At 47.8% G+C, this 25,264-nt stretch overlaps 1 protein-coding gene and 1 pseudogene across 2 annotated transcripts; one reads left to right on the top strand and one right to left on the bottom strand.

Moving 5' to 3' along the window:
* Positions 1–1,455: 1,455 nt before the first annotated feature.
* Positions 1,456–25,059, bottom strand: LOC144615419 (integrin beta-3-like). 2 transcript variants are annotated; one of them, XM_078442371.2, is made up of 9 exons: positions 24,944–25,059; positions 24,429–24,518; positions 23,591–23,725; positions 21,715–22,144; positions 15,544–15,766; positions 14,279–14,379; positions 11,739–11,858; positions 5,907–6,073; positions 1,456–4,573 (listed from the first exon to the last, which is right to left on the bottom strand). In XM_078442371.2, the coding sequence occupies exons 1-9, from the start codon at positions 25,016–25,018 to the stop codon at positions 4,508–4,510; spliced, it is 1,407 nt and encodes a 468-aa protein (XP_078298497.1). In that variant the 5' UTR covers positions 25,019–25,059; the 3' UTR covers positions 1,456–4,507. The 2 variants fall into 2 exon arrangements, 1 of the variants encoding a protein (XP_078298497.1); XR_013553798.2 differs by lacking the exon at positions 1,456–4,573 and adding an exon at positions 8,374–8,597 and having other exon boundaries at positions 6,010–6,073.
* On the top strand, positions 12,655–12,809 carry LOC144615420 (U2 spliceosomal RNA; annotated as a pseudogene).
* Positions 25,060–25,264: the final 205 nt, after the last annotated feature.

Genomic DNA, 25,264 nt, shown 5'->3' with positions numbered 1-25,264 from the left:
AAGCATTAAATGGTTTTCTTGCACAGCATATGTTACTGTTTCCTTACATCAGTGTGAAAAATGAAAATTATAGTTGCACTATAATTCCAAGGCAACTTGCTTGTAATTGATCCCGGTGGTCATTACATGGCTGTCACTATAGAGTTCAGACTACACAGGCCAAGAGTTAGGGGATTACAAATATGATTTGATATATAGCTTTTCATTTCATTTTCACATAAAGTCCTCCATTTTACCCAGATATGTAGTCATCAGTTACCATGAAGTAAATAAAACACAGTGTACCTACAAAATTTCACCATAAAAGGTCTCAGTGTGTGTTCACATAATCCTTTTATGACGTCATGCACCGTCATGTTTTTTAAAAATGCACGTTATTTAAGGAATGGAAGACCCAAAGGCAAAGATGATGAGTGTGCCATAAAGTACTTCAACCCCACACTGTCAATGCTCAATACATTTTAAATAGCAAAAAGTGAAGTTGCAAATTCTAGAGTCTTACCCTATAAAGTGATAATGCTAATAATTTCGATATTCATCCCATCTCCTGTGAATTAAAGGTTTTCTTAGATGCCTGCCAAGTATCCTGTTAGTTGGGTTTCTTTCCCTGTGATTTTGATCTAGTACTTCTTTTAGTTTTTCATGGGAATTTGTGGCTGTGAGGGAACCAGAAGCCTCTGATCACTTAATTTGGAAAATGGATCAAAAGTGCATTTTCATTTTGTGTGGGTAGATATTTGGTTCTCTTAATATACCCGCCAAGCTGTATTCATAATCTTTTAGTAACTGAGATGATTTAACTGCAAACTTAGTAAGCCAGAAGGACAGGTAAGTGACTTCTTAAGTCAGTGGTTCTCAAACTTGAGTAAGCAGCAGAATCACAGGGAGGGCTTTGCTGAAACAGAACACCGGGCCCGGCCCCATCTCAGATTTTCTGAGTTAGTAGCCCTGGGGCGTGGCCTGTGCATTTTTATTCCTAACAACTTCCCAGGTGATATGGAGGCTGCTGGTCCTCAAACCACATTTTGAGACCCAATTCCTTAAATAAAAGTTGGGCATTTTTCCCCCTAAAGCTGGGCATTTAAATGATCCTGTCAATAATCTGCCATCAAGCCTTTATTGTACTGATTTATGCCTCCTGCAAACAAAACCTAGGCCAAACTGACAGTCTGTTCTATTGAGATTGCACAAGTTCCTAAAAAATCCCCAATTAAAAGACAAAAAACTCCAACTCTTAGAACAGCAATAACCTACTCAGTTTGAAAACATTATGAAAGTCTAAAGAAACGCTCTGGGTTCTGGAGTAAACTTCAGTCCCCGTGGTGGTCATCATTTGGTTACATTTGGAAACAGGCTTGTTCTAAAATAATCATTTTTGAGGCGATGACATTTACTCTTTTCACCCAAAGAAAACAGAAATAACAACACAGGAAGAACTGGGCAGCCTTAGGTCAATTCTTTTTGGAAAGCACATTTAATTTACTGTTGCACAATTCAAACAGAGGGGGTGGTTAGGAAGTCAGGAAGGCACTTAAGTCATTTCAACCAGGAATACCTAACAAAGAGAGGGATCTTGAAATCATGGATGGTCTAGGAATATCTGAGAGAGAAAGAAGGGATTCGTTATGTGACAACTTGTCAGGAGCATCCCAAGCTTCCCATTACTATCCACACACCCTGAGACTGAACATACATTCTCTCCAGATGAGCTGAGCACAAATAAATAACTTCTTTGGGCTGTGCTGATACCAAAATACTATTTAGATGTTCACCCTACGTGATGCCCAAACTGACTGCCATTTGCTGTCTTGCGAACGCAGCTACAGGTTCTCCCCGCATACAAAGAGTATTGGTCTTTTTTTTTTTTTTAATCTTTATTTATTTTTGAGAGAGCGTGAACAGAGAAGGAACAGAGAGAGAGGGAGACACAGAATCCGAAGCAGGCTCCAGGCTCTGAGCTGTCAGCACAGAGACTGATGTGGGGCTGGAACTCACGAAATGTGAGTTCATGACCTCAGCCAAAGTCAAACACCTAACTGAACCACCCGGCGCCTTTTTAAAGCCTAGGAGTCTCTTTCCAGAAGCTCAAAGAGTCCTACTGATTTTTTCATCCTTTAAATATATGTTCTTCCTCCTTTGATATAGTGTCTTCATATAAACCATCTTATCTAAAGAAAAGGTCCAACTACTGCTTTAATGGACTCTTGTCTCAGTAGCCAAAGGGTATAGTTAGGTTCTAAACTTCTGGGATTCATTATCGACCCTCCCCTCCCCCATTTACCCCTCTACTGTACTACCATCCCTTTCAGTAAAGAGTAATCCATGGGTGAGACAAGGCTCAGTCATTTGCCCTACTCCTAATTCCAAGGCTTATTCTCAGTGTTAACACACGAATACAGAATACACATTTCAGCTACTTCTTAATGGATTCCTCTCCCTTATATGTGGATGCAAACGTGTGCAAAGTGAGCTAAGGAATAATAAACTAAGTGGAGCTTAAGTGCTACATTAGGAAATGTGACTGCTAACAAACATTGGAGAAGGGGCTCTAAGAGAGGACAGAATGAGGCTTTTTCATTGAGAAAGGTGATGTGGAATGACATCTGCTCTTGCAAAAGCTGGTCTCTCAGATCTCCCAACTTAACAAAAAAAGTAGTATCAACATCTCATGGAATCTTGACTGTATGTCTGATGCCACAGTAAATCCCAGCATCTCAGATTATCAATATTGAAAGACACCTTCCAGACTGGCTGGTCCAAACTATCATTTTTCAAACTAGAAAACTGAGCCCCGAAGGGAAGGAAGAGAGGCTTGCCTTAATTAAGGGTAAAACTTCCTCAGCTGCAACAATGAGGCCAGGACTTACATTTTCTGATCGTCAGACCACAGATCGTCTATAGCTCTTTCCTTTTTCTTGATGAATGGGGGGTGAGGGTGGTTGTTAATGTTTAGACCAATGTGAACACCAAGGAAGCAACTGCTAGGAGAAAAGAACCACTTGTACCCCTCCTGCTCAGAATGGCCCAGCATGCCCGTGGGGCCATCCCCACAGGCTCCCAGGATGAGAGAGCCCCTACAGATCCAGCAAATGGGCAGCAACTCCCTATGAATGATGCCAAGTGGGAGGGTCTGTATCCATCCCAAGTCTATGTGGGGTTGTTTGTTTGTTTTTAAATATGCTCCTTCCTCCTCAAATAAAACTACAAAATATAATGCAAATGTGTTTCTGTACATGTTCCTTTAGATTAAGCAAGCCTCATCATGGTTTCAGGTGACCCAATGAGAAAAATAAAATAAAATTGCACTTGTGGCCTCTCAGATTAAAGACTGAGTTAAAATGAGGTTGCCCAGCCCGTAGGAGAATAGGCCACACACGCTGATACAACTGGCCCATCATTCTAAATGTGGCACATATGCCCAGCAGACTCAGAGACCCATGGGAATGATTCCTTCACAAGACAGCCAAGAGGTAGATAAGTGCAATCAGCCCCATGGATGGATGTAGCACACAGAAGCACCAGATTGGGTGTAGGGGCGGGGGGGTGCCTTGGACAAGGGGCAGAGGGCCTGAAGGGTGGGGCCAGATCTCTGGCTCTCATCACAGCACTCTCCCTGGGAGGAAAAGCGTCCGGTCATGAAAGAAATTCCCAGTATGTAGCAAATGTCTACAGCAGTGAGAGTGTAGACGTAGCAGGTAAAGAGGTGATGCTGGTCTAAGGGTAACACGCGTCCTCCAATCGAACTTCTAGGGTGGGGTGCCAAGGAGACAAATGTGAAGGGTGATGATTATGAACTGGGGGACTCTGGCACATTCATCCAGGCCATGCATGACCCCTGAGTGGCCTTCCCATCCTCACTCCCAACAGAATTGCTGGCAAGGGCTCCCCTTGTGAGAGAACCATACTGGATTGAGGGGACAGCAAAAGACATAGGCAACTCCGATGGCTGCTCTTGCTTCTGATTTCTCCGTCAGCCTGAGGGAAGGCAAAGGAGATCAAAGTCCAGATGACACGACAAGGCTGCGGAGCCCAGCATTTGCTATCAGAGCTGCTGAGCGTCGGACCCAAGAACCGTCAACTCAAGGCAGAGTCAAGGCCCCTTCCTCTGGAACGAGAGGCTCAGCCCTGCCCTTCTCTTCGGGAGAAATGGCCGGAAAAGGAAAGCTGGCTTCTCAGTGAGGTAATGAACAGTACCTGCTCAGCTACGTGGGTCACCCTAAGGTTAAGCAGGAAGGATCCCTGAAGGAGGCATTCTGCGGACAAAGGCTGAGGAGCTCCACGTGTCTGGACACACCTCAAGTTTTAAATTACACACTCCCCCACATGCAGCACACTCACGCGCACACACGCACAGAGACCCACACCTCCACATACTGACATTCTTGTAACCCACCCCACTCCCAGCCCCCGATCCTGCCCCACGGATTTCGTTCCCTGTAAACATGACAGCAGATGTGTCCACAATTCTGGGACAGCCTGACAGTGAACTGAGGATGACTGCTTGTCATTAAGTGCCCCGGTAGGTGATGTTGGTGAAGGTGGATGTGGCCTCTTTATACAGTGGGTTGTTGGCCTGCGGAGAGAACAGAAATGTGTCTTACAGTGAATTCCTCAATTGTTCCCTGCCCTCAATGATTACATTTCGCCTGAAGAGTTTACCCAAGACACCTTTCTCCGGGCTACACCATCCATGAATCGCTTAATGCTCATTGTAACCCCATATTCGCTCCTGAGATGGGAGTGGGTAGGAAATAAGAGGAGAGAGAAAGTGGAATGCCATTGTGCTGCTGTTTCGAAGGGGTTGAATTCAACCCATTACTTTTTGGTGATCCCCAAACACCTCAGTACCACTTGTAGCCAGTATCTATTTCCTGCTTCTCTCCTGAACTCTCTCTTTTGCCCTTCTCCAATTTTTTTTTTCTTTTGTTGTGACTATGCTGGCGGATGCGGGCAGAGACGAGAAATGTAGCAGGTGGTAGCTGAAACAGAGAGGATAGCTTTCACTCAAAATAATTTTAATTTGTTCTCATCTCATCCTTCCAAGCGCTACCCACTGTCATGTTAGCAGGAAAAAATAAGACCCTCACTGGGTTGCCCAAATTATTTTCTAACAAAAAGTGATAAATCCCATAAGATCTGGCCGTCTTTAGGAGTCCCATTTCAAGAAATACAACACATTCTCATGTGCCGCTGAGATTCCAGATTTCTACACTGTACGAACAGAAACATCTCAAGTTTCTTGGGACCCTTGAGTACCAAGGCCTGAGGTGACCATCAAATGAGAACAAACTTTCAGCCTCCCGCTAGACATTCATGGACTCAAACAGCCATTTTGGAAGGTCCAGAAAAAAAAGTCAGAATGTGGAAGATGAGCCAAAGGAGAACAGAGCAAAATTAAGTATATAGAAAGTTCTCAATAGATGCTTGATTGAATGCAATCAGAATAAATTGCAGAGAGGATATGTTTTAAGAGGCTGGCCCAAAGAGTCATTTCTATCATAACTTGATTCTCTCCCACAATTGGGCAAGCTGTTGAACGTCTCTGTGCTCAGTTTTCTTATCTACAAACTGGCAATAATAACGTTCCCCACCCCCCATCATTTGTCCTGTCTTCCTCAATTAGAGAATATGTTTCCTTTTGATTATGTCAGTGTCCAGAGCAGAGCTGGGCCCTACCTGTACTCAGTCAGTTCTCACCTATGGGACCTATGGTCACTGTGTGGCAGTGAGAGACTCAGGTGGTTTTCAGGAATAATAAAGACAACAGGACCATCTCCCAATTTCCACAACAGAGACTAACTGGGAAATTATGGTGCTGGCTGAACCTGGCTCCCCTAAGTACCTACTATTTCCAGTTGAGGCTCTCAAACCAATGACTTAAGAAAATGCCCAGCCCCGACTCTTACTGTGTCCCATTTTGCTCTGGCTCGCTCTTCCTCAAATTTAGCAAACTCCTTCCGGTCATGGATGGTGATGAGGAGCTTCCAGATGAGCAGAGTAGCAAGGCCGATGAGCAAAATGGCCCCCATCACTGAGAGTAGGACCACCAGGATGTCAGGACCCTTGGGACACTCTGTCAGGAGAGAGCACAGAGCAGGGACGTTGTAAAGGCAACCTGACCAAGTAAGAAATTACTAGAAATCTCTCTGAGGGAAACAGGGCTTACAAAATAAATCAAAATTTTTAAAGGGGGGGGGGGGAGCACCAATATTTAAGACAGCAATAATCTGTCCTGAGTAGTTTAAATTAGAGGTCATAAGCAGGTCACCCCCGGTAGAATCTAACCTACTCAAGTGTTTATTAAAAAGTTGATTTTATGTTAACTCTACTGGATTTAAAACAAAAGCTTGATTAAATTTTTATTTTGTTGGCAGCATGGAATAATCAGGAGATTATCCCCCTAAAACTTCAGATTCTTCTTCTTCCCTTTAAAAACATGAATAAATAGAGGCGCCTGGGTGGCTCAGTCGGTTGAGCGTCTGACTTCGGCTCAGGTCATGATCTCACACTTTGTGGGTTCGAGCCCCGCATCAGGCTCTGTGCTGACTGCTTGCTCAGAGCCTGGAGCCTGCTTCAGATTCTGTGTCTCCTTCTCTCTCTGCCCCTCCCCTGCTCACGCTTTGTCTCACTCTGTTTCTCAAAAATAAATAAAAGTAAAAAAAAATTTTTTAAACATAAATAAAAAGGTCTGGAAACACTGCACCCACAGGGCAGCTCTGGTTAGATGTGAGTAGCTGCTGTCCCCTTTAGATGGGACACATTTTCTAGTTTGCCAGACTTGTCACCACCCTCTTTTCTCCACTAAACAGAGGCAACATGTTAACTTGTCATGGAGGCTGTGCTACTGTGGGTTCTGGAGCTAGACCGCCAGGGTTCGAATCCTGGCTGACAACTTACTTTGCTATGTGACCTTTGATAAACTATTTAACCTTTCTGGGTGTCTGTTTCCTATCTCTCCATGTTTAAAATGGAGAAAGTAATAGCACTGAATTCCAAAACTTATGAAGCATAGTTAAGTTAAATATATACTTTTAAAAATTGTTTTTAACGTTTATTTATTTTTGAGAGAGACAGAGCATGTATGGGGGAGGGGCAGAGAGACAGGGAGACACAGAATCCGAAGCAGGCTCCGGACTCCGAGCTGCCAGCACAGAGCCCAACGCGGGGCTCGATCTCACGAACTGTGAGATCATGACCTGAGCTGAAGTCGAACACCCACTGCGCCACCCAGGCACCCCAACTTATTTATTTTTTTAAGGATTATTTCTTTTTTAGAGAGAGAGAGAGAGAGTGCGCATGAGTGGGGGAGGAGCAGAGAGAGAGGGAGACACAGAATTTGAAGCAGGATCCAGGCTCTGAGCTGTCAGCACAGAGCCCAATAGGGGCTTGAACCCACGAACTGCAAGGTCGTGAGCTGAGCTGAAGTAGGACGCCTAACCAACTGAGCCACCCAGGCATCGGGCTCCATGCTGATCATGAAGCCTGCTTGGGACTCTCTCTCCCTCTCTCTCTGCCCCTCTCCCCAACTCGTGCATGCTCTCTCTCTCTCTCTCTCTCTCTCTCTCCCTCCCACAAAATAAATATTTAAAAAAAAAGAAACCTGTAAAAATAAACAAATAAGTTAAATATATTTAAAGAACTCAGAACACTGCCTAGCACAGACTCAGTGCTCAATAACTATCAGCTACCATTATTACTCGTGTTCTTGTTACACCTGTTTTCACTAATTTATTTACCTAGCTCCTTAGGCATTTGTATTTGTTTCTCTGGTTTGGATATGTACATCTCTGAGGGCTGGGAACCTAATGTCCTTGTTAGCACAGAGACCAGGAAGCCTGCCAACCCAGACAATATTTTGGGTTCCTTCCCAAAATATTTCGTCATCTTTAATCCTAACCCTATTGAAAGCCGACTTCCTGTTCAACCCTAGTCAACAACCAACACAGACAGAGGTGCATCACCCCTCTGAAGACCAAGCTGACTGTGCTCTGCAGAGCTCTGCTTCCCATAAACCACAGGTGTCTGATGGGTGACCTCACTCCAGTAACTTCTCAGGTGTTATGTAATTAGGTGTTTGAATATACGGGTATTGATGGGTCTGGAGAGGTGGTCATGCCTACTTTCCACACTGTCTCCCACCTTCTTCTCTAAACATACACCCTATGCTCACCACACATGACCCAAAAACAACCACCGATGCAGACCCAAGCTGGCTATTTCCCAAGCTACCAAATTATAACCTGTCTATAATTAAAGGAGCATCTGGAGAGAGGCTGTGAGGTTCCAGTGTCTGAGTTCCCAGGAGTGAAGGGCACCAGCTTTTCCGGGAACAACAATTATGAATTCTTGGGAAGAGAGGGCTGACCCTCAAACCTCAGAGTGAAATCTCTTCAATTCTGCATGTCAGTATGGGCAGGACAAGTAGAATGTCAAGAGGTCTTCAGGCAAAAACATCTATTAAGCATTTGTCCTGAAAGGAGTAGATGGCAGGATTCCCGGAAGAAGATGATGAGATCAGCTAGTCTCTAGAGAGCTCTCTCAGCCACGGTGATGAGGACCCATCGTGGAGACCCAAGGTCAGGAAAGACTGGGCAGGGCTGGCAGGTTTGACAAAAGCACAGGAAATCCAGTTAAACTTGAATTTCAGATAAACAATAATTTTTCAGCCTAAGTAGGTACTAAATGTTGAATGGGACATATTGTATTCGACGAGGCAACTCTATCTGGGAGTGATAAGGACCCAGCTCAGCGGAGCCCACTCCACATAGTAGGCTGAACACCACCCAGTCAAGGCCAAGCCCTTTGGCAGTGCTGTCTCTACTGCCTTGCAGTGGCCCAGCCCTTCAGGGAGACCATCCGCAAAGGCATGAGTTGGGGAAGAGAATGAGAATAATCCCCTCCTATGCTCTGGGACCTCAGATGACACATTCTGCACAAAGCCAGAACCCCTGAAAATAGTTGGGGGCGGTAGGTGAGAAGAGAGGTCAAATTCAGAATTCCAGGGCAACAAGATAGGGAATATGGGTCTGGGGTCCCATCTCCTCATGTGGAGGATGGAATCTACATCAGAAAAGCTACTCCACCCCCCACCCTGGGGGGTTATTTGTACCAGCTCAGGTTATCACCATCTTTCTGCCCCATAATTCCAAGTAGTGGATTCCATCTAAGAATATCAAGCCAAAAGATTTTGGTGTTACAGCAGAAGCACCTGCAAGGATTGTTATAGCAGAGATGAAGTAACGTTAAACCCCAAAGCAAGAACGTACTGCCCTTCAAAAATGAGAAAGCACAAAGGTGCAAATAGGGCGGGTGTGGAAAAATCCATGAAACGTGTTAACACAGGTGGGCGGGAAAGTGTGAGGGGTCATGGCCAAATAATCCACATGTGCTCCCCCACAGATACATACCCAGACTCTGCCCTCTCCCCTTCCCATGTCAGCTTTCCCTTGAGTCGCTAAATAAAATTAAGGTCATACCCTTTCCTTTACCTTCCTTCTCCCTTCTGAAGGGTGAGAGCCCTGGGAAAGGCAGGTGAACAATATCACGGTAGGGGGCGCCATGCTCTCCGGTACCCATGCAGCCAGCAACACCCTGGCTGACCCGGATGTAGTAGAGCTTCTTTCCACTGTCACCCGCTTCCTTCTCCAAGCAGCCAAAGTTCTCCGAGCAGGTTATCAACATGTATGCAAGCCTGCCTGTCAACTCGAATAATCAGTCCTAGTAACTCATTCAAAACCCGTTTACTAAGTATCTTCTCTGTAGATGACTGAGCCAAGTATGGAGATATAACGATAGATAAGACAGATGGTTCGTGTGTTCGTGGGGCACGTGATCTACTGAGGGAGATGGGTGATTAAAGAAGCAAGTTAATGGTGGAATGAAGGCCCATCTAAGGGAAACACAGCTGCTCTGGGACTCAAACAGGAGCACCCAACCGAATCAGAAGAAAGGATGATGGAGGAGGTCTGAGAAGGCTCACTAGGGGAAGTGATGTGTCCAAAGCAGAGGCACTCAAATATTGGGGCGTCTCACAACTGCCAGGAGCACTATTCAAGAACACAGAGGCTGGGGACACCTGGGTGGCTCAGTCGGTTAAGTGTCTGACTTTGGCTCAGGTCATGATCTCACAGTTCATGGGTTCGAGCCCTGCGTTGGGCTCAGAGCCTGGAGCCTGCTTCGGATTCTGTGTCTCCCTCTCCCTCTGCCCCTCCCATCTTTCTCTCGACTCGTGCTCCATCTTTCTCTCAAAAAATGAATGAACATTTAAAAATGTAATAAAAAATCAAATAAAAAGAACATAGAGGCTCATGGAAGCAGCATGGGGCTCAGGACTCTCGATTTTTTAGCAAGGGGAACATAGAAAAGTTGGAGACCCACTTTCCTAAAGCAGGGGCCAGCAAGCTATTGTCTGGGAGCCAAATGTGGCTTGCCACCTGTCTTTCTAAATATACTTAGGCTTGTGCATTAAATATAGACTATGGCTGCCTTCCTGTTACAATGGCAGAGTAGTCATGGCAGAGACCACAAGGCCCACAAAGCCTAAAATATTTATTTTGAGACAGAGAAAGCACGAGTGGGTGAGGGGCAGAGAGAGAGAGAGAGAGAGAGAGAGAGAGAGAGAATCCCAAGCAGGCTCCACACTGTCAGTGCGGAGCACAATGTGGGGCTCAAACCGATGAACCATGAGATCATGACCTGAGCTGAAATCAGGAGTCACACACCTAACCAACTGAGCCGCCCAGGTGCCGCCAAAGCCTAAAATATTTAACCCCTGGCCCTGAACAGAAAGTGTTTGCTGGACCCTGGTCTGAAGGAGGATTTGAAGAAATTTCTACAGCTGTAGGAATCAACTGACGAGCAACCAACTGACTTAGTCTCTGCCTTCAGACATTGTTCCTTCACTCATAGAAGCTCCTGTCTACCCCCCGCCTTGGCACAGCCCTTGTCCCTCAGCAGTATCACTATCAATTTACATGTCCCTCTCCCCCTGGCCTGTGAGTGCCACATCTGCTTGATTTATTGTTATATTCCCAGCACCTAGTCTACTGGCTGATATACAATAAGTACTCGAAAATATTTTCTAGTGATTCATCGCTTCGTCTGTTGTGTAAGAGAAAGGAAGGAGACGGGGGTGGTAAGGGGAAGAGAGCTAATCTACTACACTGGATGGCGACAAACCTGTGGTTGGTCTGTGTATGACGGATGAGCTCCTCCTGCTTCCAGAAGGCTGTGAGAGCAAGCACTATCTTTTCAGTGCTCAGAACACCTTGGCTTGGTGCCTCAAAGCCAGTACTGTGTCTCATGGTGACCCTGGTAAGGTCAACACCTCAAAGCATCAGGCCTTCCTCTGAAGCAGCGAACAGGTTGCCCTTGGCAACCACCTGACCTTAAGTGGAGCGGATGCTGAAGAGTCCCAGACTTTAAATTCCTCACTTCTTAATACTGTCACCTCAAAAAAATGCCAGGATGTATTTTGTCCCTTCGTGGGATCCATATCTACCTTCTTCCTTTCCTTACTCACCTTCTTTTTCTGCCTCCTCAATTAGCAAGTCACTTTCTCACAAAGATTGGTATTTAAATATCTCCCACCCCCAGATGACAGGCCCTAACTTACCACTTGTAAGGTAGTCTTAACTTGGCTGTTCTGTGTAAGAGGCGTAATGGGTGGAAATTGCTGCCTAACGTGGCTCTCCCTCTCCCTATAGGTGCAGTGTCAGGGGCCCTGGCGGTTCACGTACCTGGCTCCTCTACCACATAGAGAATGGACTTTCCACTGGAGTCTTCATAGTACTGGAATCTGACAACACAGTCATCTTCATTCTTGTACGTGCAGTTCACTGCATCCTTGCCAGTATCCTCTGAGGAAGGGGAAAATATGGGAGAGTGAAAAACAAGGCAATTCCTGGAAGACGGGGCCATCCCCAAACCCCAGTCATGGGACTTCTGAGAAAGTATGCAACAGGAAACCCTATGCCTGACATTAGGCAAGATGCCTAGACTTGAGATGGCTGTTGTGCCTGGCAATTGCCTCTAGATGACCCTCGCTGCTGAATTTTGTCCCTCCCAGACCCTTTTTGGTTCGTATTCCTTCCCTTGGAAGGGACATGACAGAACACATGACACAGTGTGATTCAAAGCCTGGCTCTACCACCTGTCAGCTGCGTAATATTGGGGAAGTTACTTGACCTCATTGGCTCTTTCTTCATCTATGAAAGGAAAAGGATAACCCACCTCACAACACTGGTAGAGAACTAAATGATGTCAAGTGAACAGTACCTAATAGAGAAGGGTGTTCCCTTCCCTCTCTTTCCTTTCCCTCCTGGCTCAACTATTCTCAATAGTTTGTTGGCAAAGCCCTTACATTTCTTCCGTTTCTGCGTCTGATCCAGTGTTCCTCTCCAGAGCCAGCCTCTCTTCTCTGACTCCCATCACTTTTTTGTAGGCTTCACCCCTTCTAATTCTGAAGCCTCTTATTCTGACAGGGAAACTATAGGTGCCCCTCTATCATTTGCACCACGTCCTATAGTGATGCAACCAGACAGGTAAAACTGACACACGATGATGTTAAGCAAATGCACCAAGATCACAACACAAGTACGTGATGGAACAGAACTAAAACAGGAGTCTCAGAGCACACCAGACTTGAACTCAATGATTGTTTCTCGGCCTTTTGGCTAAGATCAAGTGTAGTATCAGACTTGAACTCAATGAGCCGCCCGAAAACTAGTGGTATAAGAGTACAGTGGAAAGAGTAAGGATTTCCAGATTCATTCTAAGCTTAACTTGTTCGGGCAAGTTATGTAGCTTTCCTGAGATTCAGTTTCCTCATCTGCAAAATGAAGATAACAACAGTACCACAGTTCTACTCTACTAGGTGGCTGAGAAAAAGACAAGATCATGTGTATGAAAAGATACTTGCCTAACTTTTATAAGTTACACAATTCCATACAAACAAGCATTTATCTTTATGATTATCATGGCACGGGGGTGGGGGTAAGAGAAATACTTTCAACTAACCTGAGATTCCCCTCTGGTCTAGGTAATAAAAACATCTCACATCTCTCTCAGCAGTCTTGCCCGCCTGAGCTAATCACAGCATACCGATTCTCCTCAGGAGGAAAAGCCGTCTCTTCAAACTCAATCCCCAAATCATGCCCCTCACCCCCCCCCCCCCACCAGCCCCACTTCTGATATTAGCCAAAGGATCCAGAGAGCTGACCCTTTTCTGTAACACCCCAAGCCAGAAGCCGACTGACTGGCTGTGTCTCACTGTGGCTCTCACTGAAAACATGTTTCCTGCCTTCGTGAGAGACAGCTATCTCAGGAGAGATTGCCATCTCCCTAGACCAACCAATGCCTAGCTGACCCAGATAACATCAGATGTGCTGACAGCAACAAAGATTATCCCCTTTTTGGTCAAGGTGAAATTCAAACTACAGGGGCGCCTGGGTGGCGCAGTCGGTTAAGCGTCCGACTTCAGCCAGGTCACGATCTCACGGTCCGTGAGTTCGAGCCCTGCGTCAGGCTCTGGGCTGATGGCTCAGAGCCTGGAGCCTGTTTCCGATTCTGTGTCTCCCTCTCTCTCTGTCCCTCCCCCGTTCATGCTCTGTCTCTCTCTGTCCCAAAAATAAATAAACGTTGAAAAAAAAAAAAAATTTAAAAAAAAAAAAAAAAAAAAAAAAAAGAAATTCAAACTACAATGACTGCAGGCAAGAGTTTTGCTCACCACTGTATTTTTATCTGTCTTATTCTAGGAAGGGCTCCAGAGAGCCAAAAAAGGCTACAGCATTATGATTTTAGCTAAAATCCATAAGGGTGAAGGTTTCCCTCCAAACCAGCAGAGCAGTATGCCTGGGCATTGCTGAACACTCTCAGTTAAGTAAACTCAGTAAATGGTTACTAGCCTCCTAAACTGACATCACCTAGCCTAGGTTTCTTCATCCGTAAAATGGGATGCATTGTCTTCCTCTCCCTGGGGAGGTCAAGTTAGGGTTGATTTCTACATACTTTAAAAGTTATCTGTAGGGTCTTGCTGAGTCTGTGGGTGCTGGGAAGCAGCAGAATGGGGAGGGACTGTGGAACAAATTAGCAGAGGGCACAAGAGGACTCAGGGAAGCTGGCCTTTATTAAGTGCCTAGTGTGCATCAGGTCTGTACAACATGCCTTTGAGGCAGGGATTACTCTTCCATTTTACTGATGAGACATAGACACGTTTTGGGATCAACTGAAAACTTCAGCAGCCGCATATGTGCACAATTCTAAGACATGCTGAGCTTACTGAGCTCCTTCACAGGCTCAATCTCATCACGACAGTAACGGCTGCAGGTATTTTCTTTATGTAGGTCTCCTCGGTCAAATTTCTTACACTCCACACACTTCCTAAAAGAGAGACGACACAGAGATTAAGACAAGGGAGGAGAGGGACGCCTGGGTGGCTCAGTCAGTTAAGCATCCGACTTCGGCTCAGGTCATGATCTCGCCGTCTTCGAGTTCGAGCCCTGTGAGTTTGAGCCCTGCGTCAGGCTCTGCGCTGACAGCTCAGAGTCTGGAGTCTGTTTGAGATTCTATGTGTCCCTCTCTCTGCCCCTCCCCAATTGCACTCTGTCTCTCTCTCTCTCTCTCAAAAATAAAGAAACAAAAAAGACGAGAGAGGAGCAAACCTACGTGTGTGTCAGTCCAGCTCTGACATCCACACACCAGAAAGCTGCCCCACCTTGGAAAACAAACACCGAAACAAAAACCCCTGTAAGACAATTCTGGGGGACCCAGAGGGTCGGGTCTGGAGTTCAGGGGTGGGAGTTCCTCCTCACCCAGAGGCAGAGCCTGGCAGGCAGAAGGCCCCAGTCCCCTCATTAAACTTCTTCATGTCCCATCCGAGAGTGTGACAGGAGGTAAGGCGTGTGCCACTTCGAGGAGCCTTAAAGGCAGAACCGGTCATGTAATCTGGGGACCCAGCACAAAAGAAGATGTCAGGCCCCTTGTTCAAAAATCCCTAAGCATTACAAGACAGTGCCAGCAGAGCGGTAAACCAAGCATGGGGCCCTTCTAAGCACAGGGCTCTGTACAAATGCACAGGTTGCATGCCTATGAGCCCAGCCCTGCTGAAAGTGGCAAGAGAAATGGCAGGAGCTTCCCCTGACCCCAGATGAGTGGAGTTTGTACTAGCGAACATCTCCTGTTTCACAGAATCCTTCATAACTCCAGCCCAACTCTCCCACACGATCGGAACATGAGAACGTTCCCCAGAAGTTCCCTGGTTTAGCCTTCCTCCCAACTCAGGGATTCAGGATGCCATCCCAGGAGAGGGGTTTCTCCAACTGGAGTCCAGCGGGTGCTACTTTGGCCCCTGCATGGTTGGCTCTCCCTCCCTCTTTGCCCAAACTTTTCCGTGGGAAGAGGAAAGCTAGCCTCTTAGCTGCAGCGGACGCCTCCTCCTGAAGCTTTGGTGAGTAAGAACCTGGAGGGTTGGGGATTCTAGCCTGGGGGACCCCCTCCCTCCTTCTAGCACCCGACTGGCTCCAACTCACTTCTCTGCCCACTCACTTCTTAAAGGTGCAGGCGTCAGGGCAGGTGGGGCACTTCTCACAGGTGTCCCCGTAGGAGCCGGGCTGGATGCACTTGCAGCTGCCGCACTTACACTCGCCCCGGCCGCTGCACAGCAGCCCGTTGCTGGACATGCAGGTGTCGGTGCGCGTGGTACAGTTGCAGTAGAAGCCGGTCCAGTCGGAGTCACACAGACAGTCCCCACAGCTGCACTGGCCGTGACCTGAAAGCACACAGCCCGAGGGGGCGGGCAGCAGGTGAGGGGCCCCAACCCGTGGCTCAGCCTGCTCTCCAGCTTTACCCTCATCCACCCTCCTCCCACGGCCACTCATTAACACCCCACGGAAGCGTCACCACCTTCTATCCTTCTAGCCTCATGCTGCTAGCTCTGCCTTGACGCCCTTTCGTCCTGTGATCGCTACCAAACTCCCACTTACCTTTCGAAGCTCAACTCAAAAGTTCCTTCCCCTCCATAACTTTTTCTGACCTCCCCGGAGCAAATTGTCTACTACGTGTTCTCCCAGCACTTACATATGCCTCTATTTTAACCCTCATGACCAGCCCATTTGCTTGCCTATCTGTTTCTCTTTCTAGATTTTGAGCTCCACAGTGAGAGAGGACATATCAATTTGTCCGTCGGCAGGGATTAGCGTAACGTCTGAAATACAGTAGGCATGCAATTAATGTTTCTTTATCCATTTATGCAACAAATATTTATTGAGCTCACACTGGGCACTGGAGATTCGGCAGTGAATGAGACAGGAAAGGTCCCTATTACCGTGGAGCTTGTGTCCTAGTTAAGTTCCTGGGTAGGGTGCCTGGTGGCTCAGTTGGTTAAGCATCTGACTCTTGATTTCAGCTCAGGTCATGATCTCACGGTTTGGTTAGTGAGGTCAAGCCCTGCATCAGGCTCTGGGCTGACAGCCTGGAGCCTGCTTGGGATTCTCTCTCTCCCTCTCTCTCTCTCTCACACACAAAATAAGTAAATAAACATTAAAAAAGAAAAAAAAATCCTGGGAACCACACACACATTCACCAGCATGTGCCCTGTGTTGTATCATCACAGTACTGCAGAGAGCCATCAGCCCTAGTAGGAAAGACCTACTCACTTTACTGCATGAATGTAGGAATGGGAAAGAGAGATTGGGGTAGGGGGTAGATTGGTTAAATGCAGGTGTTAACTCTCAGTGCTACATCCCCCTAATCACTTAACAAGGCTTGAAAACTTGGCTCTCCCAAACTCAGAAGAAAGGGTGACTCATTCTCAAGGATTCCGAATCAGGAAGAAGTGGATGAATAATAAAAATCTGACTGTTAATCAGAGGAAAGGCAGGGAGCCAAGGGGAAGTAACCTCAACGGGTCTCAAAATCATGTCACTGTGTGAGCGGATGGGCCCCAAGATGGTGGAGGAGAGCGAGGTGCATAGGCTCAAACAGACACTAGCTGGCATCTTCTGCTCCCCAGGGACCCCAGTGGGTCTGACTAGAGGCCCTTGGTCAATGAGTCTCTCTGCCAGTGATCCTAGCACCATCCTCTATTCAAGACTCAGACACACCTTTGCTGCCTTGGAAAGAGATGTCTGCTTCTTTCTGGATGGCAAACATAAGGTCAGCTGCCCCAGCTCCAAATATCTGGAGAGTAGAGCCCGCTCCACCCGGAGGCAAAGGGAATGGTCTTGTGTAACCTTTGTCCACCAGTCATTGGCCCAGGTCTGAGGGCAAGACAGCTCCTGTCAGCTGAAGATAATTCCAAGGAAGGGGCAGCTGTGAGCCATTATCAGCAGCCCTAACAGCAGCTGGAGGGGCCCCACAGTGTCTACTACAAGCAGCTTTCAGTGATGGCTCCCGAACAGGGAAAGGCAGACGCCACAGAGGTCTGGCAGCACCCGGAGGCCTCCGCCTCCTCAGAAACCCTTGTCCCATAGTGTTTCCTTTGTGAGGCCAAACAAAGTAACCTTTGAGAAGATGGTCTGCCAGGCCAGCCACGGAGCGAGGCTGGAAGTAGAGTGGCGGGCCGGAGCCGGCAGGCCGAGCCCGAGCCCTGGCAGGGTCAGCCCTCAGAAGGAAGCTACAGTGCGGTAATGTCACAGGACTGGCATCCCTCCAGCAAAAGGGTGGCTGAGCCTGGGTTCACAGCAAAGTCAGAGGAGGAGGGTGAGAAATGAAGAGAGAGTGTAAGAAAGAGGAGGGAAATAGAAAAGAAGGCAGCAGGGGAGGGGTGGAGATGAGGGAGGGGGAGGGGTAAGGGAGGAGCAAGTATTTTAGGTCAGAGGGAATGACCTCTCCCTATAGAGCGTGACTCCCAGGCCGATGTCAGCCCCACTCCTCCCTGCCTTATGAGCCGACCCTTTGTCTGACATCCTACTTCCTCCATGAAGCCACCCAGGCCTCCTCTGTTCACACTGGGTCTCTCTCCAGGAGACTCCTATAACATTCCCCAGGGACAACTCACTTCTTTTCTTTAATTTTTTAAAAATGTTTTATTTATTTTTGAGAGACAGAGTGAGAGTGGGTGGAGGGGCAGAGAGAGGGGAAGACACAGAATCGGAAGCAGGCTCCAGGCTCTGAGCTGTCAACACAGAGCCCAACGCGGGGCTCAAACTCACAAACCACGAGATCATGACCTGAGCCGAAGTTGGACGCTTAACCAACTGAGCCACCGAGGCGCCCCAAGGACGCCTCACTTCTAAGATCTGGCACGTTCTGCCTCATGTTGTGAATTATCCTCAGGTAAGTTAATTAAGGGCAAAACTGTCTTATTCATGCCTCCCTATCCCACAACACTACAGCACAGAACCTGGCTCAGGGGTGTCTGATCAATCTATGCTCATGGATGTCCCTCGGGGAGAAGGATGAGTCCCTCGGGGAGTCCCTCGGGGAGAAGGATGCACTCCCTGATGTTTCCGAAGGAAGTGCTGATAACAGATGACCACAAAAGACCATGCCTCCAGCGGGGAGGGGGAAGGCCAGAGGCTGGGGAAATGGCTAAGTCATAGCATGCCCCCCTCGTGAGCCACTGCTTGCAGCAAAGAACAGACCAGGCCAGCAGCCCAGGGAAGAGACAATGGTGAACTGGTCTACAAACTGAGTGGTCAGGAATCACGCATGCCCCCTGTTCACCCGTGTGGACTGAGCGCCTGGCACAGAACAGGTGCTCAATAAGTGTGTGTCCCTGAGCATCCGTCACTGGGGAGTGTGACGGCAGCACCACAGGATCCAGACCTGCAGCCAGTAGGCACACAACACCCGGGCTGGCAGTGGGGGAGGGAGGCCTCTGAGCTGCTGCCTGGGGTTCCCTCCTGAATTGGGTGGAGCGCATTGCTGACGAGCTGTGCTTGCACCAGTGAGAGGCAGGAAGCAGGCTGCTGAACCCGATGGCTTTGTTTCGCAGCATCGGTGGGGCCAGCAGCTGAAGGAAACACACTCTGCCCGCGGTCCCTCCCACCCTGCCTCATACCAGACCAGGAACCAGGAGGCTTGGAGGACAAGTGGCCCTCCCTCTGTCCCTGGTGCCCCCAAGGGGCTATCTGTAGGCCTCACGTAGGACAACCCTCTTCCCCTCAGCCCCACCCTACTCCCCGTGGTCTCCCACATCAAACTTACCATTCCTTTTGGTACTCTGAATATGATGTAAGTACTATTCACTAGTAAAATGAGCTGAAATGCCTCCCTCACCCTCTAATTCAAACTGCTGTTGGGGGGTCCGTGCCTGATCTCTTTCTCCCCTAATCTCCCTGCTACCATTTTTTTCCAATCTCTGTCAAATTTTGCTGACATGAATAAAGGAAACAATGTTGTAGATAATAAAAAGAAGTCTTTTTTATGTGACTTGGGCATGTTTTAGAATGACATAGATTTATGGGGCACCTGGGTGGCTCAGTCAGTTAAGCCTCCGACTTCAGCTCAGGTCATGATCTTAAGGTTTGTGAGTTCGAGCCCCATGTCGGGCTCTGTGCTGACAGCTTAGAACCTGGAGCCCACTTCGGATTCTGTGTCTCCCTCTCTCTCTCTCTCTCTGCCCCTCCCTCACTCATGCTCTGTCTCTGTCTCTCTCTCTCTCTCTCTCTCTCTCTCTCTCAAGAATAAATAAACATTAAAAAAAATTTTTTAAGTTTTTTTAGAATCAAATTGTTTTTTTAACATTTCTTATTGAGAGACAGAGACAGAGCATGGGCACAGGAGGAGCAAAGAGAGAGGGAGACACAGAATCTGAAGCAGGCTCCAGGCTCTGAGCAGTCAGCACAGAGCCTGACGCAGGGCTGAAACTCACAAACTGCAAGATCATGACCCGAGCTGAAGTAGGATGCTTAACCAACTGAGCCACCAGGTGCCCCCTTTTTAATTTTTTTTTAAAAGAATGACATAGATTTACCTTTCTAATCAAGTTTTCATATACATATATATATATATACATATATATATATACATATATATATATATATATAAATTTTAAAGTTTATTTATTTGAGAGAGAGAGCGAGTTCAAGCAGGAGAGGGGCAGAGAGAGAGGGAGAGAGAATCCTAAGCAAGCTCCACAGTGTCAGGGAGGAGCCCATCGTGGGGCTTAAACTCACAAACCCTGAGATTGTGACCTGAGCCGAAATCAAGAGTCAGTTAACCATCTGAACCACACTGGCAGCCCTTTCTAATCAAGCTTTCTTAAAGGCAGATGTTAAAGTGAACATCTGGTTGGATTAGTTCGGCTCCTTTAAGCCCCATTGCAAAGGAAGCCAATCTCCGCCATAGATTTGATCACCAAAGAAGCCAATTATAATCTGTGTTAATTAACCACACAATACACCCATAAACCAATCCTAAACAACTTGCAAATGTCTTTGATCTCTCTGTCACAAGAGGAATCAAGCCTCAGAGACCATAATCCAGTGAAAACCTATCCCCAGTGCCCCAGGAACTACTCAGGCTGCCTAGTTGCCTCTGCAAGTATTGTCAGCACATACAGACGACATTCACATTAGTTCCACTTGGTCTAGCTGGGGAAGTAGCCTAGGAGCAGTCTTTAGGGCAAGGAAAGACCAGGTTGAGATTTTCCGTGGGCCTCAAGACTTTACTGAATTTTGTAATGAGAAGGACAAAAAGTATCCTGCAGGTAGAAGGAGCCAAAATCGTAACCCCCAGTTTGCAGGCTGGGCCTCTCAATGGCAATCCTTTCCCATGTCTGTGCTGTCCAGCATGCCACGAGCCACGTGGAGCTCCTGAGCAACAGAGGAAATGAATTTTTCATTTTTCATTTATTTTTTAAATTTTTTTAAGTTCATTTGAGAGAGAGGAAAAAAAAAAAAACCTCCAATGGGGGAGGGGCAGAGAGAGAGAGAGAATCCCAAGCGGGCTCTATGCAGTCAACACCCTGGCAGTGCAGTCAGAGCTTTAACCTACTGAGCCACCCAAGCGCCCCTCATTTTTCATTTAACTTAAATTTATTTAAATTTTATTTAAGTTATAATTCAATGTGACTAATTTACAAATAAATAGCCACACGGGGCTACTATATCTGACAGCACAGATCTAGAATCCAAAACGTTATAGTGCCAATAGCGATAACAAAATAGTGCCAGCATGTAAAAAGAGCTTATGATTTTCCACTCATTGTTCCGAGTGTATTGGCTGTTAAACGTGCTCCATTGCCTTGCTTTTTTACTATTTTCCAAGTCTTGTCATGAAAAGACAAATTCATGTAAAATAATTACTACCAACTTTACTACGCATTCTGATACCATGCAGTTTCCGAATCTGTAACTACTAAAAATCTAATTACCAGCAGCCAGAGATTTTTTTTTTTAACCTAAAAAGGGAGTTGTTCCGCATCCTTGAAATGATCAAGAGCCAGTGATTTAAAGTATTAGCAGGATGGCAGGTGGAAGAAAAGAAAATAACGGTCTTCACCTTCAGGCTCCCCCACTCGTTCCCATGCTCCAGGAGAGCAGAGGCTCCCTTCCGCTGTGTACCCCAGGAGCAAGGACGCGGGGAGCAGAGCGGAATTACAGAGAACCTCCTTCCTGTCTTCTGCCGTTGGAGTGGAAGGACCATCCACTCGGCTCTGCCTGCTGGGCCTTCCTGTGCCCACCTAAGCCCCGGCCTAAGTTTCCAGAGGCTGTGGATGTGCGAGCGAGCGTGCGCGGGTACAGGGGCGGGAGGGTGTGCAGTTTCACTCACCTGAGCACATCTCCCCCTTATAGCGGACGCAGGAGAAGTCATCACACTCGCAGTACTTGCCCGTGATCTTGCCAAAGTCACTGCTGTGGCAGACGCACTGGCCACACAGGCACTCGCCCCGCTGGCTGCAGGCGGGCTGGCCCTCCCGGGGGCTGCACTCTTCCTGCTGCGAGGGGCGGTAGTCCTCTTCGGAGCACTCGCACTGGGACCCCAGCCACCCGGGCCCGCAGCGGCACACCCCACACTCAAAGGTCCCGTTGCCATTGTTGCAGCGGCGGCTGTAAGGCTCAGCATGGGCCTGGCACGCACAGTCACAGTCGAAGGTGACCTGAACGGTGAGGCTGTCTTTGAAGCCTACAGGCTTGATGGTGAAGGACTTCTCCCTCTCCTGCGGGCAGCCTCGCACCTTGGCCTCAATGCTGAAGCTCACCTGGGTGGAAAGGAAGACCGCATTCAAACACAGGCGCACCCTGTTATCACTCCAGCCCTGGAGGGAAAGAAGCCCCGCCCTGCCCCGCCCTGCCCCGCCCTGCCCTGCCCGGGAATATCCAAACTGGGTGTCTCATCCCCCAGCAACCTGGAGTTCCTCAGCCTCCAAATGACCAAGGTCTGCAAAGCAAAAAGAAAAGCCTGGGGACAGTTGTCCAGTTGTATCTGGTTGGGTGCACAGACATAATTTACAGTCAGGAGAGAGGTTGGTTTTGGTTTTTTTTATATATATATCTATTTTTTGGGAGACTGCAAGTGGGGGAAGGGCAGAGAGAAGGACAGAGGATCTGAAGCAGGCTCTGCGCTGACAGACTGACAGCAGTGAGCCTGAGGTGGGGCTCGAACTCACGAACTACAAGATTATGACCTGAGCTGAAGTTGGATGCTCAACCAACTGAGCCACCCAGGTGCCCCTGGATATGTGTGTGTGTGTGTGTGTGTGTGTGTGTGTTTTAATTCCACCTGTGAAATAAGCCAGCTCAAGCAGAACAGAACCTGTGATCTTATAAAAATTCTTCTCTGGCCAATGAAGCCAGCTGGACTGATTATACACAAGGTCAGTCAGCCAGACACACAAAGCACTATATGGCACCACACGATGCCACACAGTGACCAAAGGCTCAGGATCTACTGTTTAATTTCCATATAGTACATCATCACTTGTGCAGTCAAACACCTTTCCGGCCAATATTTCTTAGACAGGATATGTGCACATGTTCTAGAATATAGATAGGTGTACGGACAGATGGATGGACCTAGATACAGAAATGATAGAGATACAGGTGATACCGGTGATAGAGATATAGCTATCCCCCTTTCTGCTTCCCTCCCTCTTCACCAACCCCTCCCCCCATCGGCAGAAGCAGAAGAGAACCAGTAAGGAAAGAAAGCCATAGAGGCCACAGAGGGACCTGAGAGGCAAAATGAACATTTGCGTTCTGGAAGTCTATGACAGTGGGTATTTGGTATTTTTGCCTGTTCCATTTGCTGTTGAATCTCCAGCAGCGAATGATGCCTGGCACAAAGTTGGCGCTCAGCAACTATCGGTAGATGTGACTGCCATTTCACATTGTAGAGGAAAGACAGGTATTACCTTAGGGGAGGCTGGAGACTGGGCCAAAGGTAAGAAATATTTTCATTTGCAATCAGCTGTGCATAAACAAACAGAGGTAAGCTAAACGCAAGTTTTTTAAAGATCTCCACGTAGCGGAGAAGTTTAGACAACAGGAGTCAGAGGAAAAGGTTGGCAGCTCCGTTATATCCAACTTGTAATGACCTTCGGGAAGAAGGTGCAGGGGAGGAATGGAAGGGTGCCCACAGACGCTCAGGGGCAAAGGCCAGGGCCAGAGCTGAAGCTTCAGCCCCTGCCCAGCCCAGCCCACCTCACCGTGTCTCCAATCTTGAGTCCGACACAAGACTTGAGCCCAGGGATGACCTCGTTGTTGAGACAGGTGGCGTTGAAGGATAGAGACAGCTCCTCGGGGAGGTCCCGCACTTCCAGCTCTACTTTAGAGCGGATTTTCTGAGCAGAAAGGGGGCAAAAGAAGGTTAAGGAGATGAGCCGAGAGGAAGTAGACAGGAACCAATTCCACCCCAAGTAAAATACCAGGTGGCCATGGACTCACCGCGGCAGTGCTGGGTGCTGGGGTTTGCTTAGAAGCTGCCAGAGGAGAGCATCCTTAGGAGCCTATTTCTTACAATATTTCCTGCCCAAGGTCTGCTCCTCTCTCTCTCTCTGTGCCCCCTGGTGTCTAGTTGAATCTGGGTAAAATCTAAACCAGCCACACCCTCCTGCAAGCCTCAGAGACATGCAAAAAGGGAGGGCTAGCACTGGTCACCTTGGATAGTAGCTTTTTTTACCTAATTTTTAACCAACCTCATCTTCCCCTTGGCTCAGCTCCCTCTTCTCTCTATTGTTGGAGCCCTATCCCTCACCCTGTCCTTCCTCATCACCACCCCCAACCTCTCTTTCCTTTCCACCTTCTCTAAGCTCTTCCACCCACTGCTCCTGACACTCCCTGGCAATTCTTTCTGAGCCATTTCCCTCTCAGAAGGCTGCATTCCTCCCAGTGCTGGCCACCAGCCAGCCTCTAGAAGAATAAGAGGAAGGCAGTGAAGGCTGCATCGTGGACTCACATCCAGGACTCCAAAATCTGCGTTCCCTCCTGGGGAATGCCGAGTGAGGTGGATTCTTAGCAGACCCAACCCCAGTGCGAGACACTTACCCCATAAGCATCAACAATGAGCTGAAGGACGTTGCTGGAATTGGCAGACAGAACCCCCACTGTCGTCCCTGGGATGAGCTCGCTATAGTTCTAGAAGGTAAGACAGAGAGATGTACAAGGCTGACTAAATGAAGAGGGTGATCTCAAAAGCCCTCCCCAAATCAGAATGAGGGTCTTGAAACGAAGATTGAGGGAAGGATGGGATATTTTACTTGTCACTTCCAGGAACAAACCTAGCAGTTTTGCAGCCCTGAGAAAAATTATAAAGAACTTCTCACACCCCTCTCCCCCAATAAATTACTCCCCTCCAGCACCACAAACACCAACACACCCATCCCCTGAGGTTCAAGGTTGGAGGAGAGAGACCATAAAAAGGAACCATTTGCCCCTGGGAATAGGCTGGAGGAGGGGCTTTCCTGGTTGGGAAGCATGGCCCGTGCTAGTGTGCCTGGGTTCCCAGAGACGGCTCCACCCAATACAGACCCCACTCCCGAAATCCCTGAAGGCACAGTCACCTGGTAGAGACTGACTACATTTTCCGTTACAGCAAAGATCAAATTGATGTTTTTCTGGGATAGCTTCTCGGTCATCAGCCCCAGAGAGGGATAATCCTGTAAAATGGGAGGATGTGGAAGTCAGTTAAGAATTCACCTGAATTCTACACCTTAGAACTTGGCTGATTTGGGCTGTGGCCCAGACGGTGGTGGTGCTGAAACCTTTTCACGCCATGATCAGTGTGAGGCAATGGACTAAGTGGCAACACAAACCCAGTTGTGAACTCCAGGGACAGATGAAGAGGCAAAGGCTGGTCAAAGCCAAGCATCTCAGGGCACCTG

The sequence above is a fragment of the Panthera onca genome (genome assembly GCF_046562875.1).
Source record: "Panthera onca isolate mPanOnc1 chromosome E1 unlocalized genomic scaffold, mPanOnc1 haplotype 2 h2.Chr16_ul_3, whole genome shotgun sequence".
Classification (NCBI taxonomy): Eukaryota; Metazoa; Chordata; class Mammalia; order Carnivora; family Felidae; genus Panthera; species Panthera onca.
The sequence above is the reverse complement of the archived record's forward strand: the minus strand, read 5'-3'. Positions and strand labels throughout refer to the sequence as shown.

Excerpts from the sequence above, each read along its gene's own strand:
- LOC144615419 (XM_078442371.2), bottom strand. The coding sequence starts at position 25,018 with ATGACCGAGAAGCTATCCCAGAAAAACATCAATTTGATCTTTGCTGTA. Across the intron at positions 15,767-21,714 it reads TAAGGGGGAGATGTGCTCAG|GTCACGGCCAGTGCAGCTGT; the intron begins GTGAGTGAAACT and ends GTGTGCTTTCAG. Across the intron at positions 6,074-11,738 it reads CTATGTGGTAGAGGAGCCAG|AGTGTCCCAAGGGTCCTGAC; the intron begins GTACGTGAACCG and ends CTCTCCTGACAG.